Source organism: Muntiacus reevesi, chromosome 2 (assembly GCF_963930625.1).
Source record: "Muntiacus reevesi chromosome 2, mMunRee1.1, whole genome shotgun sequence".
In the NCBI taxonomy this organism is placed as follows: domain Eukaryota; kingdom Metazoa; phylum Chordata; class Mammalia; order Artiodactyla; family Cervidae; genus Muntiacus; species Muntiacus reevesi.
In genome coordinates this window covers 228,676,031-228,694,703 of record NC_089250.1, presented here as the reverse complement: position 1 = coordinate 228,694,703, position 18,673 = coordinate 228,676,031, and the positions used below count along the sequence as shown (strand labels likewise).

The 18,673-nt window shown below is 39.0% G+C and overlaps 1 protein-coding gene across 1 annotated transcript; it reads left to right on the top strand.

Annotated features, from left to right (window-relative positions):
- The first annotated feature begins 2,983 nt into the window (after nucleotides 1–2,983).
- Nucleotides 2,984–15,309, top strand: DNAJA2 (DnaJ heat shock protein family (Hsp40) member A2). Its single transcript, XM_065925263.1, has 9 exons — nucleotides 2,984–3,170; nucleotides 4,596–4,655; nucleotides 4,949–5,172; nucleotides 7,449–7,529; nucleotides 7,767–7,900; nucleotides 9,450–9,646; nucleotides 13,701–13,845; nucleotides 13,981–14,108; nucleotides 14,460–15,309. The coding sequence occupies exons 1-9, from the start codon at nucleotides 3,093–3,095 to the stop codon at nucleotides 14,649–14,651; spliced, it is 1,239 nt and encodes a 412-aa protein (XP_065781335.1). The 5' UTR covers nucleotides 2,984–3,092; the 3' UTR covers nucleotides 14,652–15,309.
- Nucleotides 15,310–18,673: the final 3,364 nt, after the last annotated feature.

The window sequence follows — 18,673 nt, the reverse complement described above, 5'->3', positions numbered from 1 at the left end:
GTTCTTATCCACCTCCACCCCACTCCCAACCCCAGAAAATTACACCAGTGCAGTAAATTTAAAAAGAAAAAGAAATTGAACAACAATATAAACCTGGCAGAAATCTGAAATCACTCCAACTTCAAACTTTAAATCACTTGCCTAGAGACAGCAGCCCTCAGATGCACTGTGACTCAGCATTTTATGATGCCTGAAACATGAAATGAGATAAAGATCTTGTTCCCTTTGCGGCATTAGCTAAATATGGAGCTAAAATAAATGAGCTACCTTAAAAATACAAAGTCAGTGGCTGAAAATGTTACAGTGCTCACCCTGACACGGGTTTGACTCAGTATGTGATGACAGGAAGGAAAGCATGTGTCAGCTGAAGCACACAGAACTGTTCTGAAATAACTTGTTGACCTATAACATTAGCAAATAACAATGCTGACTACAATTAATGCTCAGAAATGGAGGAATTATTGTAAATAAATGAAAATAAAAATATGAACTGTGACAACTGATTTAAGTCAGGTTGGTAAAGTAAATCTGACCTTGGTGGGAGTGGTGGTGATGGTGGGACTTACTCAGCTATTCTTCACTAGAAAACAGAAGCTAAAATCTAATCAAGGGAAAACCCTAGCAAATATATATATATATATATATATATATATGTATATATATATAAAGTAAAACTGGAACAAATAGAAGTTTGACTCTTTATGGACAGAAATAAAATAAGATGAAAATAAAATAATAAACTATACAAAAGCTGTAATTCAGACAAAGTTTTTAGTTCATAATCTCATGTGGAACAGGAATGGATGGAGAAAGGAGAGAATCTGGTAATCAGCTAGCAGGGAGAACAGGATAGCCGAGATAACCAAGGACTGAGGACTATTCCACATAGGCAATGAAGGAAGTTGGGAAATTCCACTTGGAAAGCCAAGAATTTAGATAAAGTCAATGAATAGAGATGTGGAGACAGTTTATAGGCAAATTGGCAAAAAAAAGTTGATAATATTTACTTGGTTTTAACTTCTGTTTTCAGTACTGTATATCAACTGTTTTAATCATCAGAACAAGCCAATGATATAAAAACTATTAAACCCCATTTTACATGTGAGACAACAGCCTCAGAAAAGTTAAGTAACTTGCTCAAGGTCATGTTGTTAATAAATGGCAGAGCCAGGTTACCAGCCTATGTTTTACCTCCACCACAACTTTATATTGCCTCTTATGAACCACTCAAAATGTGAAAAGGAAGTGGAGGAATTGAAATTATCAGGGCCTTTACTGCATTCAAAACTAGACCATCTGCATTCAAAAACAGAAGAGGTAATTTCCCCTAAGGAACCTACTAATGGAGCTCAGACTCACAGCAAAATACCATTCAAGTCCCACAAGCCAAGGTTAGTGGGAATTCAAATAAGATAGCAATGTTCAACTGGTTGTGGGGTCAAGAAAGACTTCACTGAAAGAGCAGCATTTTGGTCAAGATTTGAGAAAAATGGAAGAGTTGGGTGAAAAGAGAATCATGACTTCAATTACTTCCCAGGGTTTTCAGGATAAATTTCAACCCCTTGGCATGGCACTCTAGTTCAGTTTCCAAAGGATCAAAAGATGTTATTTTTTCTATTTCCATAAATCATTAGTGAGTTTAAAAGCTAAGCATTATGACTTATTCTTCTGTAACACTCCCCTCCACCAGAACAGGAGACCATACATCTTAGCAGTGGTAAACAGTGAAAGTCGCTCAGTCTTTTCCGACTCTTTGCGACCCCATGGACTATACAGTCCATGGAATTCTCCAGGGCAGAATACTGGGGTGGGTAGCCTTTCCCTTCTCCAGGAGATCTTCCCAACACAGGGATCGAACCCTGGTCTCCCGCGGGCAGATTCTTTACCAGCTGAGCCACGAGGTAAGTCCGTGGCTAGGTGCATGGCAAACATTTTCTGAACCTAAATCATGGGCAACAATCACCAGATGACTGTGCGCCCAACCAGGCTGCTGATACCATCTAGATCTCTGATGTTGACTCATTTTAAAGTTATTATGTACCAAGTAAGAACTGAGGCACTTGATCCAGATGCAAGGGGTGGAATTTGTGGATCTAGATGCCACGAATCAATTGTGAAAGGACACGGGACAATGGTGGAAGTCTATAAACAACAGTCCCTAAAAATTTTGTCTGCAATGCAGGAAACCCAGGTTCCATCCCTGGGTAGGGAAGATCCCAGGGAAAAGGGAATGGCTGCCCATTCCAGTATTCTTGCCTGGAGAATCCCATGGACAGAGGAGCCTGGCAGGCTCCAGTCCCTAGGGTCTCAGAGTCCGACATGACTGAGCCACTAGGCTCAAACGCAGATTAGGAATTAGAGGAATTCATTTCATTACATGTGGGGATGTAATAATGCCTTAAAAAATTATATGTATACACACAGAGTATAAACGAATGGTTTCCCTTAAGACACTGTAAGTAGGGAGTATGGGGGAATACGTTAAACAAAATCGGCAAAATGCAGCTAACCGTTGAACAGTGTAATACACTACTCCTGGTGAATGCTTGAAAATGCCCTAATATAAAACACCATTCAAGTCCTACAAGATGATTTTCCATCTTAAACCCGGAGGGAAACCATTCCCAGAGGGTCCGCGGGCGGCATCTTTAACTGAGGACGACCTCCTCGAGCCCGGAACAGACTTTCTCTACGGCCGGACTGGAAGTGGACCGAAGGGGTGGGCGTGCTTCTTCATCCTTTCAGTACCCCCAATAAATGCCTCTTGAGAGTGCTAATGTCCCTGAGAGCCCCATGCAGACTTAGTTCTCCGGGTTTCTACGCTGAACCTCATCCGGCGGCCCACAGCCTCAAACTAGTAGTTCCCAGCATGCTCCCTCACCACCCACGACCCCAACGGTCCCCTGCGCTCGCGGCGGGCTCTGCGCAGCGACGTCACGGAGCGCCGTGCGTCGGGTCAAAGTTCAGCCCCACCTCCGCTTCCCCCTCGCAGTCCCCGCCTGCGCTGCCGCCGCCTCTGCCGCCGCTTAGGGCCCGGCTCCGCTCCTCCTGCTTCTCCGCCTTCTTTCCTGAGCGCTGCACGGCCGGCCGCCATGGCGAACGTGGCCGACACGAAACTGTACGACATCCTGGGCGTCCCGCCTGGCGCCAGCGAGAACGAGCTGAAGAAGGTATTGGGGCGCGAGCCGGCTGGGCAAGGTGTGAGGGGCACGGGCCTGCGCGACTGGGACGGCCAGGCCGCGCTGCGGGGCAGCCCGCGAGCCGGCGGCGGCCGGCCCAGGTTGGGGGCTGGCGGCGAGACCGGCCCGCGTCGGGCCGTGCACTTCGGCCTCGGCTGACCTTGGGCCGCCGTCCCCGCCCGCCCGCAGATGCAGCAAATAAAACCCACCTCTGCGCAAACACTACGAAAACGCTTCCTTCCTCCCTCCCCCGGCGAGCGCCGGAGGCCGGGCGCTCCCGGGAGGCAGCTGCCTGTCCGGCCTTCCTCACGCGGAGGTCACCACCCTGGAAAAACAGGTTGGACCAAGGCCCCCAGCGCATCCCAGCCCCAAGAGAGGAGTTGACCGCGCCGCGGATGTCGGCGCCCGAGCCGCGTCGGGACTAATTTGGGGCCTGGTGGAGGGGTCGAGGCCGCCCCCGCTGGCTGCCTGGGGAAGCTTAGGGATGTTGCCTGGGAGTCGCGGCTGCGGAGCTTCTCCCGGCTTCCTCCCTCGCCTGTCGACCCGGAGGTGGCGTGGGTCTGTGTTCGGGTGCTTTGTTCTGTAGGCAGGTAACCCAGATGTTCTCTACCCGCTTCAGGAAGAAGCCATGGGTCCCAGCCAAACACCTGAGTGTACAATGACTAAAAATAAATAGAAGGCCTCATTATCGCTGTTTGCAGGGTGCGACTCTTTCATCGCAGGATTTCAAAGCATTTGAGACATTTAAGTCCTACAGCATCTTCACGGGGCTTAGAGTATCCGGATTTGTAAGCTTAGAAAAATGAGAATGCTTCTTAGGCAGTGGGACGGGTGCAGTTCAGAGTAAAAGGACTTCCTGTTACCTTACCGGAAATGCTGCTCTGTATTACATAATTCATCTATCTGTGAATGAACGCTTAAGTGGTTTATAGTTCACCCAAATGTATGAAGCTTCGCAAAGACTGAAGTCACTCCATTTGAGACCACAGTCAATTCACCGTATGAAAATAAACATGACATAGGAGCTTGTCTTGGCTTTTTCCTGATACTACAGTTAAAGGAGCCATCATGTGCCTGGATTCTTACCTTAGCTTAATTTTTAGAGTTTATTGGAGTCTTCTTGGTGTGGTTACTGGCCATCAAAGACATTTGACAATAGTGAAAATATAAGATGTTTCAGTGTTTTGTTTTTCTCTGTGGTTTTATTATTTGCATCCGCCTTCAGTATAATCTATTTTCCAATGTAACTACTGTCTACTTTGTTATTAGTGAGTAAACTGTATTAAGATGGAAAATGTCCAACAGTGCCAATGGAAGTATTGCTTCTCAGAAATTTGGATGATAAGTTAGTACTCATAAGTCTTTAAACTGGTCTTTATATGTAACCTTTTTTTTTTTTTTTAACTTTTATTGAAGGCATACAGAAAGTTAGCCAAAGAATACCATCCTGATAAAAATCCAAATGCTGGTGACAAAGTAAGTTATTTGAGACTTTTTTCCCCCTGAGATTTTTGTTTTAAACTTAAATTGCCCTTCTTGGAAAAAAGGGGAATGTTGTAAGGAAAGTCCATTTATGCCCATAGAGCCACATTTTTATGTTAATATTTTGTACTTTATAATAGGGATACTAACATTCTGGCTAGTCGTAGTTGGTAAATAGGACCCACCTGTAACTTTTCTTAGAATTAAATGAATTCTAGATTCCTATAGCCTTTCCCTAGTCCTTTATTTGAAAATCCAACTGTTTGCCTTTTTCCTTTTGTTCATAGTTCAAAGAAATAAGTTTTGCATATGAAGTACTGTCAAATCCTGAGAAGCGCGAACTATATGACAGATACGGAGAACAAGGTCTTCGGGAAGGTAGCGGTGGAGGTGGTGGCATGGATGATATTTTCTCTCACATTTTTGGTGGAGGATTATTTAGCTTCATGGGTAATCAGAGCAGAAGTCGAAATGGCAGAAGAAGAGGAGAAGACATGATGCATCCACTCAAGTAAATATCTATTTTTTTCTTTAAAAATACTAAGTACTTTTTTTCCAAGTAGAAGTATTCAGTGCAGGAGAGAAAAGGTATCAAAAAATATTGTCTTTAATCAATCAAACAAAAAATCTTCCATTTGCCATGCTGTCCTCGTTGGCTGACTAAGTTGAATTTAATAACCTGGATGTTGGTATTTGGTGACAGATCTTAAAGGAAAGGATGGTTGGTGTTTTTACAGAGTGGGAAGATGGTTTTGGTATATGCTTCTGAGGCTTCTTGTTTTTAAAATATCAATTAAGAAGATTCTTTTCTCTGAAGTATTTAAACCTTTTGAGTTAGTTTTAATTTAAAAACTTACAAAGTGAGTGACCATGCGACTGGTTGGTTGCCATGTTACAGTCACTTATTACTTGATCCTCAGTGTGAACTCTCCTAAATTGTTTTTCATGGAGCTTGCTGGCTTCAAGCCTGACATTAACCTGCCAACATGTGAATGGTATCTTATCTTAATCTTAGACTGTGAACCCAATTCTAAAATAGGTATTTGACTTTGCAAATTCTGTGAGATCTTTTATCTGTTAATTTTTCATGAACCAATAATGGTTTTACTAGCAGATGCATGACACTGAAGTTCAAGTGTTTATTTAAAATGTTTCATATTATGTAGTTTATACATTTGGGTATGTATAAAGCATGAATTGTTAAAATTTTCATTACAGTGTTTAATTTTGGATGTCTTTATAATATTACATTTCATGGTTTATTTAGCATTCCCTTTTCTATAGGATGTTACTAGTTTTTTCCCTATAATGCTGTATCTTTATATACAGCTTTGTCTCATTGGTAGAGATTCCTGGGGAGGTATCAGTATTTTGAGGCTGCTAAATAAATAGAATTATATTATCTTTAGAGGATGTGTCAGTTTAGCCCCACTGGTGGAGCGTGCCAGCTTCACTAGACCATTACCCCCATTTTTCTTTCTTTGCCATGTTTATTGAAATGAGGATTTTTCTTGCTGACCTCTTACCTAGTGGTGTTGCATACTAACTGCGATTTATTAAGTAAGGCAAAGAAGACCTACCTATCATATAAATGTTGATTAAAGGTTCTTAGAAGGAGGAGGATAAAAGGCTGATGGAACCAAGTATTTTGGTCTAAGGTCTAGATATGCTGTAGTTTAGAAGTGTTGGTAATGTTTTGAGCTTAAGTGCTTTTTTTTTACACTGTCTAGAATGTATAAAAGTTTCAGCTTTGAGTGCTGCAAAATAATGTAGGTGCTTTACAAGGTAGTTTTAACTTTCTTGTTCCTTTAATTTTTTAAAAAATATTTTTGTTCCTTTGTTTTAAAGTAAATTGAGCGACTTCACTTTCACTTTACTACTAAAGAAGATTTAAAAACACCATGAGAAGGGTAAAATCAAGTTAAATGCAAGTTTTTTCCAAGTTATAAATGAATATTTTTGAGACTTTGATATAAATAGTTTTTTTTTGAGGTTTATCTGAAAATGAATGGTCCTGCAGTTCAAATATGTTGTGTGAATAAAAGCAAGTTGAGGTTTATCAATTGGGATTTTTAATAGGCTTTTTATCTGGATCATTTGGGGGTCATAGACCCCTTTGAAATTTTTGTTAAAGTTGCTCAAATTTTGCTTATAATTCTCTGGGTTTTTCAGACATTGAAAGCTTGTAGGCTTTCTATTTGGAAACCTATTCTCTGTTACAGTGTAATAAAGCCAAATTTTTTTTTTTTCTTTTTTTTTTTTTTTAAGACATACCCAATCTGAGTGTCTCCCAGAAATTGTAATATAACTTTGTAGCCTTTCTGAATTGTCCTTGAAGGGGACAGAGGCTGACAGTAGAGCATGGACTCCGGAGCCAAACTGCCTGTGTGATTTTGGGCAAGTTACTTAACCTCTCTGTGCCTCGGTTTTGTCCTCTAAAATGAGGATAATAATTTTGCTTCATTCAAAGGATTGAATTAGGTGAAGGTTTTGTCTAAGGCTGGAAGAAGGTATGATGTTATGAATTTGTGTTGTTATCAGCTTTATCAGAAAATGCAGCACAGTCAGTTATTGGCCTGATCCTTTACATTCTGACTTTAAACACCACCTGTATTTATAGCCATAAACAATTTGAGTTACAAAATAAAATCTCACTCAGTTGACTTAATGTAAGGTATTCTTGAATTCTTTGTTTAAAAGGTTATAGTGAAATTAGCTGTATCAGCTAATCCTTTCTTGTATTTAAGACAACTTGGCAAAATTTGAATCTAATTCTTTTCTCCACAGAGTATCTTTAGAAGATCTGTATAATGGCAAGACAACCAAACTACAGCTTAGCAAGAATGTACTCTGTAGTGCATGCAGTGGGTGAGTATGTTTCCTGGTTATGAAATTTCATCTGTTCTTTGAGTCACGTGTTGAGTCTGTATCAAATAAAATGTATTCACGATTTCAAACTGACTACCCAACCCAGAACAGTTTCTGATACCTCTGAAAGTTGGTTAAAATACCAGTCTTTGGGGGTTGAAGATAAGGTAAAAAGCACAATTCCCATTTTTCATGACCTGGGGGGGAAAATCTAATTTATACTTCTGCTTGTTTTAGCCAAGGTGGGAAGTCTGGAGCTGTTCAGAAGTGTAGTGCTTGTCGGGGTCGAGGTGTACGCATCATGATCAGACAGCTGGCTCCAGGGATGGTACAGCAGATGCAGTCTGTGTGTTCTGACTGTAATGGAGAAGGTATGCATGCCAGTGTTTCTCTGCCTTTCTGTTGGAATGGATTGGGAATGCAGAAATTGGAGAGGCTTACAGTTTTTCTTTTTCAGTGTGTGTTTATATTCATTGTATTGTAAAAGGTAGAGAGTTATTTTTTAAAATGTAAGAATATTTCCTTTTGCATAGGCTCAGTGAACACTGATAAACAGTAAATTTATATTATGTTGAGTGGAATATTAGTCTTTTTCCAAAAAGATGGGCAAAGTCTTTTGTCCTTTTGCATTTTTTTGTTGTTGTTTACTTATCCTTTATATTTTAAAAGGTAAAAGGGAGACAGCAAATTGTTTAGTTCTCATTCTGATAAGTAGAGGATTTTACTGTAAACTTTAGTTAGCTTTTGAGGATAGATCATTGCAGTTGAAACTCATTTTACAGAAGTAAATATTTTAGGTTTTTGTAGGTTAATGGTTTTTGAAATTGCTACTCTTCTACCATTTTAGCACTTTTATAGCCACAGATAATATGTAAATAAGTGAGCATGGCTGTCTTCTGGATAAACATGATTTACAGAAACAAAGACCATGCCCAGTTTGACCTGTGAGCCTTAGTTTGCCAGTCCTGTTCTAGAGCAGTGCTATCCAAAAGAATTTTTCTGTGATGGAAAGGTTCTGTATATATAATGTCTACTGTAGTAGCCACTGGCCACCTTGGGTGAGGCTGAGGAACTGAGCTTTTAATTATTTTAAATTTATATAACCTCGGGTGGCTAGTGGCTGCTATATTGGACAGTTCTAGAACACCCTTTCCCAAATTGCTTCTGAAAGTGACAAGATAATTTTGAGAAGCCACATATCATATTTCCCTCCTGAAGAGTCTTAGTGCATTTTGCCGTATTAAAGTTGCTGACATTTCCCACCCAAGAAATTGGAGTTGACTGAAATCTTTTCCCATGTGCCATTACCATTTTAAGGGACTGGTGCTTTGCAGAACATACTTTGCAGAAGCGGTGCTCCTAAAGTCATTTATATGTCACCTAAGCATTAAAGTGTGCCAATAATCAGCCATTAGAAATTGATGGTATTTTTTTTCACGATATACTATTATATGACTTCAGTTTTATTTTATTATACCGCTGATCAAATATTTCAGAATACATGGAAGAAAAAACTGTTGGAGTCATAAAGGATGTTTAAATTTTTATTTGGGTTGTCGCTCCATTGTTAAATTTAAATGAAACTAAGACAAAAAATGAAGCATTTGTAGAAGTTCTAGTGTCTGACCACCCATTTTGTTTGCTTGATCCTTAGGCTTTATTTAACTTTAGGTAGTAGTGTCAGGAGGTAAGATAATGTTATTTAAGATATTTTATACTCTGGAATAGAGTAGCTGGGTCCTTTAGTAATCTGCAGTAAGATGTGAGTTTTGTTCCTAAGAATGTTCATGAAAAGTTCAGGTAGCAGTTTAAAGAAGTACAGAAAATTTATTTAGTGAATAAAGGAGTTATCAGGTCCTGTCTTACTTAAGAGTGCAATATAGTACCCTTGCTGGAATTTTGAATGACCTCTTTTTCCAGGAGAGGTAATTAATGAAAAGGACCGCTGTAAAAAATGTGAAGGGAAGAAAGTGATTAAAGAAGTCAAGATTCTTGAAGTCCACGTAGACAAAGGCATGAAACATGGACAGAGAATTACATTTACTGGGGAAGCAGACCAGGCCCCAGGAGTGGAACCAGGAGACATTGTTCTTTTGCTACAAGAAAAAGAGCATGAGGTAATTTCCTTTTTGTTTTATTTTTGCCTCAGAAGATCAGAAATGAGTCTTGTATGGAAGATACAGGTTGGTGGTGGTTTTGTTGCTAAGTTATGTCCAATTCTTGCGACCCCATGGACTGTAGCCCCCCCAGGCCTCTCTGTCCATTGGATTCTCCAGGCAAGAATACTGGAGTGGATTGCCATTTCCTTCTCTAGGGGATCTTCCCAACCCAGGAATCCAACCCGGATCATCTGCATTGTGGGCAGATTCTTTACCCACTGAGCTATGAGGGAAGCCCAAGATACAGGTTGGATCAGTTTGAGTTCCCTGAAGTAGCATTGAATATAGATGAAGTTGTTAAGTGGTTTGGCTGAGTTCATGAGAAATGACTTGTTTAGTAGACCAGCAAGACAGGTGCTGTCAGAAGCATGGTAGGAGCTGATCTTGGTCCCAGCTCTGCCGTTGACTGGCACTGTAACCTTAAGTAATCCTGTTGTGTCTGTACCCCCGTTTCCTTGTTTATGAAAATAAGGCGTTGGACCAGATAATGTAGGCAGCTTAGTTTTCACTGTGAACTCCTTTTATGGTTGGGAGTTAGTGACGCTGTCAGTCCTCAGTACTGCTCTATTGATTTGTTTTACATACTGGGTGTCCATGTGAGCTTTTCTTGAAAAAAAAGTTCTGCAGTTTTAAAAACATTGCATTTTAAATTTCTCATTCTCTCTTTTGAGGTGGGGAAGGGCAGTGGCGTCTTGTGGCTTGTGGGAGCTTAGTTCCTTGACCAGGAGTTGAACCTGTGCCCACAGCAATGGAAGTGCCGAGTCCTAACCACATGATTGCCAGGGAACTCCCTGTTTTTAAATTTCTGGCTGACTCAGTATTGTATCTGTTAAGGCAAGGGTCTTCAACCCCTGGATATTGAGTGAAGCTTTATATGCTGCTCCCTATCATTGTGCTTGCATTACTGCCTGAACATTGTTACACCACCTCCACCCCACAGTCCAGGAAGAATTCACAAAACTGGTGCCCAAAAGTTTGGGGACTGCTGTGTTAATGTACATGGGAAAATGAACTGAGCTAACTATGTGGCCTGGAGTATGTTATTTTGATCATACCATTGCATCTGTATTTTTTACATGTGCAGTGGAGTATATTATAGACCTTTTTATTCATGAAGAACATGCGTGGAGCTTTAGTGCCCACCTAGTTCTTGAAATATAGAAGCATTTGACAGAATCCTGGCTTTGTACTTGATCACATTGCCATTTTGAGTTTCTTTGGAAGTCTAGATCACAAGTCAGCCACCTTTTTTAGTTCACAATAAAATTTTCTCCCATATGATGGTGATTTCTACAAATAAATTTTAAAAATTACTAAGAATCCAATAGAGAATAAAGCCACATTGAGATGCAGATTCTGGGAATTTGATTAGATTCATTCATTCGCTAGACTACTACTACACTAGCCTTTCTCAAGAGATACTAGTCAAGTTTATTTCCCAGCAAATCTGTGAAAGTGAAAATCTATAAATTGCAATATATCTTGTCCTTTTATGAATATTGCCAAACCTACCAATGACAAGCGTTCCTAGATTTCCTTTTTTTTTTTTTTTTTAAGGAATAATTTTTAGAATTCTATCTTATGGGTTGAAATATTCTGTAAGTATATTGGGTTTTACAGAAAAGAAATCACTGTTCTTAGAGACAAGAGACTTAAGTTCTGACTCCCATGTACTAGTTTTGATCTCCCTGGGCTTGGCTTTGCATACTTAAAATAAAACTCATCCTTCAGAAAGATGGTGTAGAATCAAATAAGATAAAGAATAACCTGCTCTTCTTTCTGGGGACTGTGAGGAGGGATTTGGAAGTAAATCAACCTCTAAAAATTATTGGCTACAGTGAAATTGCATTTAATTTCTAACAAACAGCAGATGCTACTGGTTGTCTAAAGTAGAAAATAGAAGATGATAAAGGCTAGAATGGATGTTCATCTAGTAAGAGGTCAAAGATTTTTCCTTCTTGGTTTTATTGACTGGTAAAGTAAATTTGAGCCCAAAATGAGATTTAGGCATCTTGTTTAATTTATACCACTGAGAATATTCTTAACCCTCTTAAGAAAAATCAACTAGTTTGAACTAGTTGATAATCAAGCTTGTATTTTGCTTGGGGCTTTTTGTTTAAAAACTCTCAATACTTGTAGGAATTGTGAGGTCTTGAGATCAGGGTGGGTTCTATAGCTTGAAACAGAATGTAAATCTTCTGATTAAAAAAGTGCAGTTTTGAGAGTAATATGTATGCATGTGTATCATCTTTCAGTATAGGTATGTGTGTGTTTTGGTGATTTTGCTGTCATAATTCATTTGTACATCAAAGAACCACAATGGTGGGTAACAGTGGGTGATACTAGTCTCTCCTCTTTATTTATCAGAAATTATTTCAGCTTTTAAGTATTTTATTGTGTGGTTCTTGGTAATCTCATTAGTCTTGTTTTTCAAAAATTTCCTGGCCATGCTTGCCTGTATATTCTGTTTGAATTTTAGCATCTAATTGTCTGATCTAACTACCCTTACTGCTGGCCCCCTCCCCAACAAGAAACAACCCTAATACCATTTTTTAACATTAGTTTGAGTTCCTCTATCCAAGAACATAGTATGTTTTCCTTCCCCATTCTAACATTGCTTTAACTAAATGATACTTGGTTAAAGATGGTTCTTGGAAAAATAATGAGATGTTCAGAAACACTTCCATTTTACAAATTTGCAAAAGCATTAAAAAGTTCTGCATTAAAGAAACTTTACGGGGGATCAGGATGGGGAATACATGTAACTCCATGGCTGATTCATGTCAATGTATGACAAAACCCACTGAAATGTGAAGTAATTAGCGTCCAACTAATAAAAAAAAAAAAAAGAAAAAAGGAAAAAAAGAAACTTTACTTAAATTAATTTTTCCTCTGATTATAAGAAACACCTCGGTAAACTCATGTAGGTAATATAAATTCAGTGGTTCTTAAGCTTTAGTATACATTAGAATCCCCTGGAGGGCTTATTAAAATGACAGATTGCTGGGCCTCACCTTCATAGTTTTTGATGCAGTGGGTATGGGATGGTGCCCAAGAATGTACATTCCTAACCAGCTTCCTGGTGCTGCTGAGGCTGCTGGTCCAGGACCAATTGTCAAGATAATGGTTTGAGACTAACTTTCCTCATAGCTAAGTTTAGGAGGATAGTTTAGGAAAAGAGTCTTATCTTTCAGATTTCCTCTCCTCTGAATTAACCAGCCAGCATTATTCTTTGGAAGAGAGGCTATTGAAAAAAATCTAGGTGACTGTTCACTGCAGTTAATTTTATTTCAAGTTAAATTTCAAAAGTTAGTATAGATATTTGAAATAGATATTTGAAAATTCTAAGAAGCAGAAATTGTAAGATGGGCATGTGTGAAATTGGATGTATTTTTTCTTGCATGTTGAATGCTCAGAAACATTTTTTAAAATGCTTGTTGAATAACCTTTGCATTACATAGTCCATAGGCTTATAGTGCATTAATAAGCCAACTTTATTTAGCATTTGGTTTACATTCACCTAAGCAAGTTTTGTATCTTAGGTTAGGTAAAACTTGTTCATACTTAAATGAAGTATGGGATTTGAGCCCTTTTACTGGTTGAGCTTTTTTAGTTGAGCTTGGGCCTTCCCCTCTTAGAATCATGTCTGGAGGAAATTCCAGGTGAACCTGTCTTACAGAATCCCACTGGGCCTTGTATACCCTTTCCCTCATGGTTCCGAAATGGGCCATAATTGTAAAATAGACTTGGTTCTGTTTTTGAAGCTTCAGCTGTGCCTTATGAGCAATTGTATTTCCAATTCCAGTTCTTTCGTGATTGAAGTTTCTAGCATATTACTTGAGAATAGCTAGATTTCCTTATATATATAGATAAATTTAGGGAACTTGGGGATTGTGGCAATTTGACTTTTGCAGTAGATGGTAGAATTAAGGTTTTGAAATTGATTCAGGTAACACAGCAGAGCAGAGCATGCCTCCATAGTTGCGCTGTTTCTTGTGTGCTTCCTCTGTAGGTGTTTCAGAGAGATGGGAATGATTTGCACATGACATATAAGATAGGACTTGTTGAAGCTCTTTGTGGATTTCAGTTCACATTTAAGCACCTTGATGGACGTCAGATTGTGGTGAAATATCCCCCTGGCAAAGTAATTGAACCAGGTAAATCTTGATTTTTGTCTCATCTAAGATTCTATATAATCTTCTACAGTGGGTGACTCTCAAAAAATATTTATTATTGAGCACTTTCTTGGGTAAAATTCTTAATATTTTCCCCTTTATTTACTCAAATAATAGGATGTGTTCGTGTTGTTCGAGGTGAAGGAATGCCACAATATCGTAATCCTTTTGAAAAAGGTGATCTTTACATAAAGTTTGATGTGCAGTTTCCTGAAAACAACTGGATCAATCCAGATAAACTTTCTGTAAGTATTAGGCAACAGATGACTTAAAGTTTAATAATAGTCGTTTCTTTGTCACTTTCCATTTATTTTAAGTGCTAAGATTATATCACAGTTTATTAATTTGAGTGATTGGTTATCTGGCCTCATTGTTTTTTAAAGTGGAAATAGCTGATGTAAAAGTTTATTGCTTTCTAATCAATAGATGGATTGCACAAAAGATGTCTAGATTTGGTCTGTGGGTCATCCATTTGTGATCTCTGGCTTAAAGTGCAAAGATTTTAACTGTCAAACATACACCTTGGATTGTATCAAAAGGGAAATTGATAGATGATAATCTTCCAGCTAATCTTATTTTTGTTCATTTTAATGAAGGAATTAGAAGATCTTCTGCCATCTAGACCAGAAGTTCCAAATATTATTGGAGACACAGAGGAGGTAGAGCTTCAAGAATTTGATAGCACACGGGGCTCAGGAGGTGGTCAGAGGCGTGAAGCCTATAATGATAGCTCTGATGAAGAAAGCAGTAGCCATCACGGACCAGGAGTGCAATGTGCCCATCAGTAAACTGCAACAAATTGCACAGGTGGATTTTCTTTCCACACTGGCCTGGTTTGTTTTCTGCAATCCAGCTGGAGCGCCTGGTCAACCCAGATGAACTGATGGACATCTGTTGGTCTATGTGTAACTTTTAAAATTGGTATAGTATCTACAGAGTGTATAATTTAAACTAACCACAAAGCTTTACATCTTCATTTCGACTGTTCTATAGCAGAATAAAGCACTTGAAAGGAAACAAGACTCCCTTTCACACATGGGTTATAAGTTTCAGTCCTGATATCTGTGCTTGATTTTTATCAGTTTGTGTAGATTTTATGTTTCATATTTTAAATTCAAATCCCACATTGTAAAGTTTGTGTACAATTTGTCCTGAAGCTTTGTGTTTGGCTGCACCTGCATAAGCTGCTACAAATAGAATAAAGAATTTCATAGCCTGTATCTATCATTTAGATGCATGGGAAAATGGGCTTTGCACACAATGGGTTTGGAACTGACTGGGAACAATGGAAAAAATATCATTAGCTGAGCTGTGGTTGTAAAGTTTTGGGGGGGGGGGGTGATTCTTTTTTTCTTTCTTTTTTTCTCCCCCCGCCCCCCCTTTTTTTTTTACCATCTTGTGAAAGGTTTCTGGAGCTGAATAATAAAAAGCAGTTGGTGTAAATTACTCTTTGTCTCACATTTTTAGAAAGAAGAACATATTTTGAACTGTAAAATCTTTCCTCAAACAAGGACATAATTTGAGCTGTAAAATCTATCCTTAAACTGGAGAATGTATCCTAGTTCTGATTCTTAAACAGTGTTTAAAAACCCATTGGCCTGAAGCTTATGCCTCAGGCTCATGCCCATTTTATAGTTTCAAAAGACAAGAGAAAGTTTGATATATTGGTAGAAACGGACTTTATTGACCTCAATTAATGCTTTGTAGAGTCAAGGACATCTTAAATTACGTAACTCATGATCCTGAGTATTGGGGCCAAGTTAACCTGGCCTCTGTATTTCCCCACCCCACTCTGTTTAAAAAAATAAGGTAACAGCAAATCAATATTAGAACCATGTCTGCATAGAACCTGTTAAAATGCTCTGTTTTCATTAAATGTTAAGTTAAAGATTTTCTTGTCTCCATTAAGTTGAATATTTGAGATGGGGGGAAGCATTGATTACTATTGTTTTACAGAAAGGTAAGACTCTTAGGTGTAAGAGTGTGAGAAAAATCGGGTAAAACTATGAAAGGGTGTTGTATTGCTCATTCATCTTCTGTGCTTTTCATTCCCAGAGTAGATATTTTTAGAACACACTTATTTTAGGGAAAAGATTCATCAGTTGTAGATACGTTTGTAAGAGACAGATGGGAGAAAACTGAAAATTTAAAATTTTAAATGTATTATGCCATCCCTGAGCCTAATTGTAGTACTTGTAGTCTATTTCTAGGTCTTCTAGAACCTGAATGAAAAAGAGAAAAAGGTGTCCTGACATTAATCAAGCCCTGTGAGACTTAAATTATTGCCCTATCCACTCTACCTCCATTGTACAAAAACTTTTACAACCAGCCTGGGCAAGATGCAACAGCATAGTAGTTTTGTATCCAAGGTTACTTCCCCCACAACACTTTAAGCAAAAGAAATGCAGTGGCAATACAAAGTTTGTAGCCTTTCCAATAAAGGTTTGTAAAACAGTTGTACAGTGTAGTCTTTCTTTCAGTTCCTCTATCCAGATTTTTGGATTGTAGTAGCGAACTATGTCAAAGTCGCTCAGTCATGTCCGACTGGTTGTGACCCCATGGACTATGCAGTCCATGGAATTCTCCAGGCCAGAATACTGGAATGGGTAGTTCACTTCACCAGGGCATCTTCCCAACCCAGGGACCGAACCCAGGTCTTCCATATTGCAGGTAGATTCTTTACCAGCTGAGCCACCAGGGAAGCCCAAGAATACTGAAGTGGGTAGCCTATCCCTTCTCCAGGGGATCTTCTGACCTAGCAATCGAACCAGGGTTTCCTGCATCACAGGATTCTTTACCACCTGAACTATGAGAGAAGTGAACCATGTAGAAGGGAATAAAACCTTAAGGTTATTTTACTGAATCTACTGGCTCTGTTGTAGAGCATCTGTCTAAAGAATAAGCATATATCATCAGTACAAAGAACCTTTTATAACAGCTTTATTGAAATATACCATTAAATCTACTTTTTAAAGAAAAGTGCAGGGAATTCCCTGGTGGTTCAGTGGTTAGGACTCCATACTTCCAGTGTTGGGGTCCTGGCTTCAATCTGTGGACTGGAAACTAAGATCCCGCAAGCCACATGGCCAAATAAAAGGTGTGCAATTCCGTGGTGTTTAGTGTATTCACAGATTTGCAACCATCACCACTGATTCCAGAACATTTCCATTACCCCAGGAAAGAAACTTTAAGTCTGTTAGTATTTGCTCCTCATTCTATTCCCTGTCCCTTTGGTGCAATCTCTAGTTTCTAAGTATTTGCCTATTTCAGACATTGTCTACAAAATGGAATAAATAGTATGTGGCCATTTTGACATGTTCATTTAGTATGTTACCAGTTGATCCCCATCATAGCTTGTATCCATATTTCATTTTTATAACAAAATGATATCCATTGTATAAAATACCATCCATCAGTTGGTGAACATTTGAATTTTTTCCATTTGGAATAATGCTACTAAGAACATAAACATACAGGTTTTTGTGGGGGCATGTTAAGTTCTTTTGGATAAATCTAGGAGTGGAATTAGTGGTTCACGTGGTTTAATCTTTTGAAGATCTGTCAAACTTTCAAAAGGTATTCACCATTTTACAATACAACAATATTTAAAGACTTCAGTTTTTCCATTTAATGACCAACATTTGCTGTATTTTAGTATAGCTGTCCTAGTGGGTGTGATTTACATTTGCCTAATGAGGATTATGATGTTATATTTTAAACATCTTTTCGTGTGCTTACTGACCATTTGTGTTTTGGGAGAAATGTCTATTCAAATCCTTTTCCCATACTTTATTCATTCAGTTCAGTTCAGTCGCTCAGTCGTGTCCGACTCTTTGCGACCCCATGAATCGCAGCACGCCAGGCCTCCCTGTCACACATCACCAACTCCTGGAGTTCACTCAAACTCATGTTTGTCGAGTCGGTGATGCCATCTAGCCGTCTCATCCTCTGTCGTCCCTCCTCCTCCTGCCTCCAATCCCTCCCAGCATCAGGGTCTTTTCCAATGAGTCAGATTTTCTTATTTTCTAACATTTTTCTGTTCCAGGACACCATATTACGTTTAGTCATATCTGCATAGGTTCCTGGCTGTAACAGTTCTCGGAATTTCTTTTTGATTGATGACTTGAAATTTTTGAGGAGTCAAGTATTTTATAGAATGAACAATGTATATTAATATTACATATGTAAAAGTTAATTCTAATAGTACTAGTTGCAGGAATGAATCAGTATAATGCTTAAAAGAAAAGCCTGTTTCTTATACTCGAAGCACTTTGACATTACCTGAAGTTAGACTCCGCAGGTCCCACAAGACTACCTGGTCTTCAGACACTAATCACAGTTCCAGGTTGTCATTTGTACTGACCAAGTGGTTATAAATCAAGGGTACCCACAACCCTCTCTTCAGTTCAATAATTTGCTAGAATGGCTCATAGAATTCAGGAACACGTACTAAATTAGTGGCTTATTACAAGTGATACAACCTAGGAACAGCGCAAGGGAACAGGACATAATCATTGGCCATTGATGACTGAACTCAGTCTCAGCCCCTCGCCCTTTCCCAGAGGTCTAGGGGAGAGATGGAAAGGTCCAACCTTCTTACCATACTGTTGGTTCCCTCTGGTAAGCAACCCCATCATTAACATAAACTCGGGAGTGATTGAAAAGGGCTTGTTATAAGTTTAAAAAGGTACTCCACTAACTCCTATTGGAAAGCTCTAAGGGCTTAGGGAGCTCTGCCAAGAACCAAGGATGAAAACCAAATAGATTTTTCTTATTCTATCAAAATATCAGCGTTATTTTGTGAAACACA

What these genes read in the sequence shown, in the direction of transcription:
- DNAJA2 (XM_065925263.1), top strand. Translation starts at nt 3,093, where the DNA reads ATGGCGAACGTGGCCGACACGAAACTGTACGACATCCTGGGCGTCCCG. An exon ending in TACAAGAAAAAGAGCATGAG is followed by an intron (nt 9,647 to 13,700) that starts GTAATTTCCTTT and finishes CTTCCTCTGTAG; the next exon opens with GTGTTTCAGAGAGATGGGAA. An exon ending in TCAATCCAGATAAACTTTCT is followed by an intron (nt 14,109 to 14,459) that starts GTAAGTATTAGG and finishes ATTTTAATGAAG; the next exon opens with GAATTAGAAGATCTTCTGCC.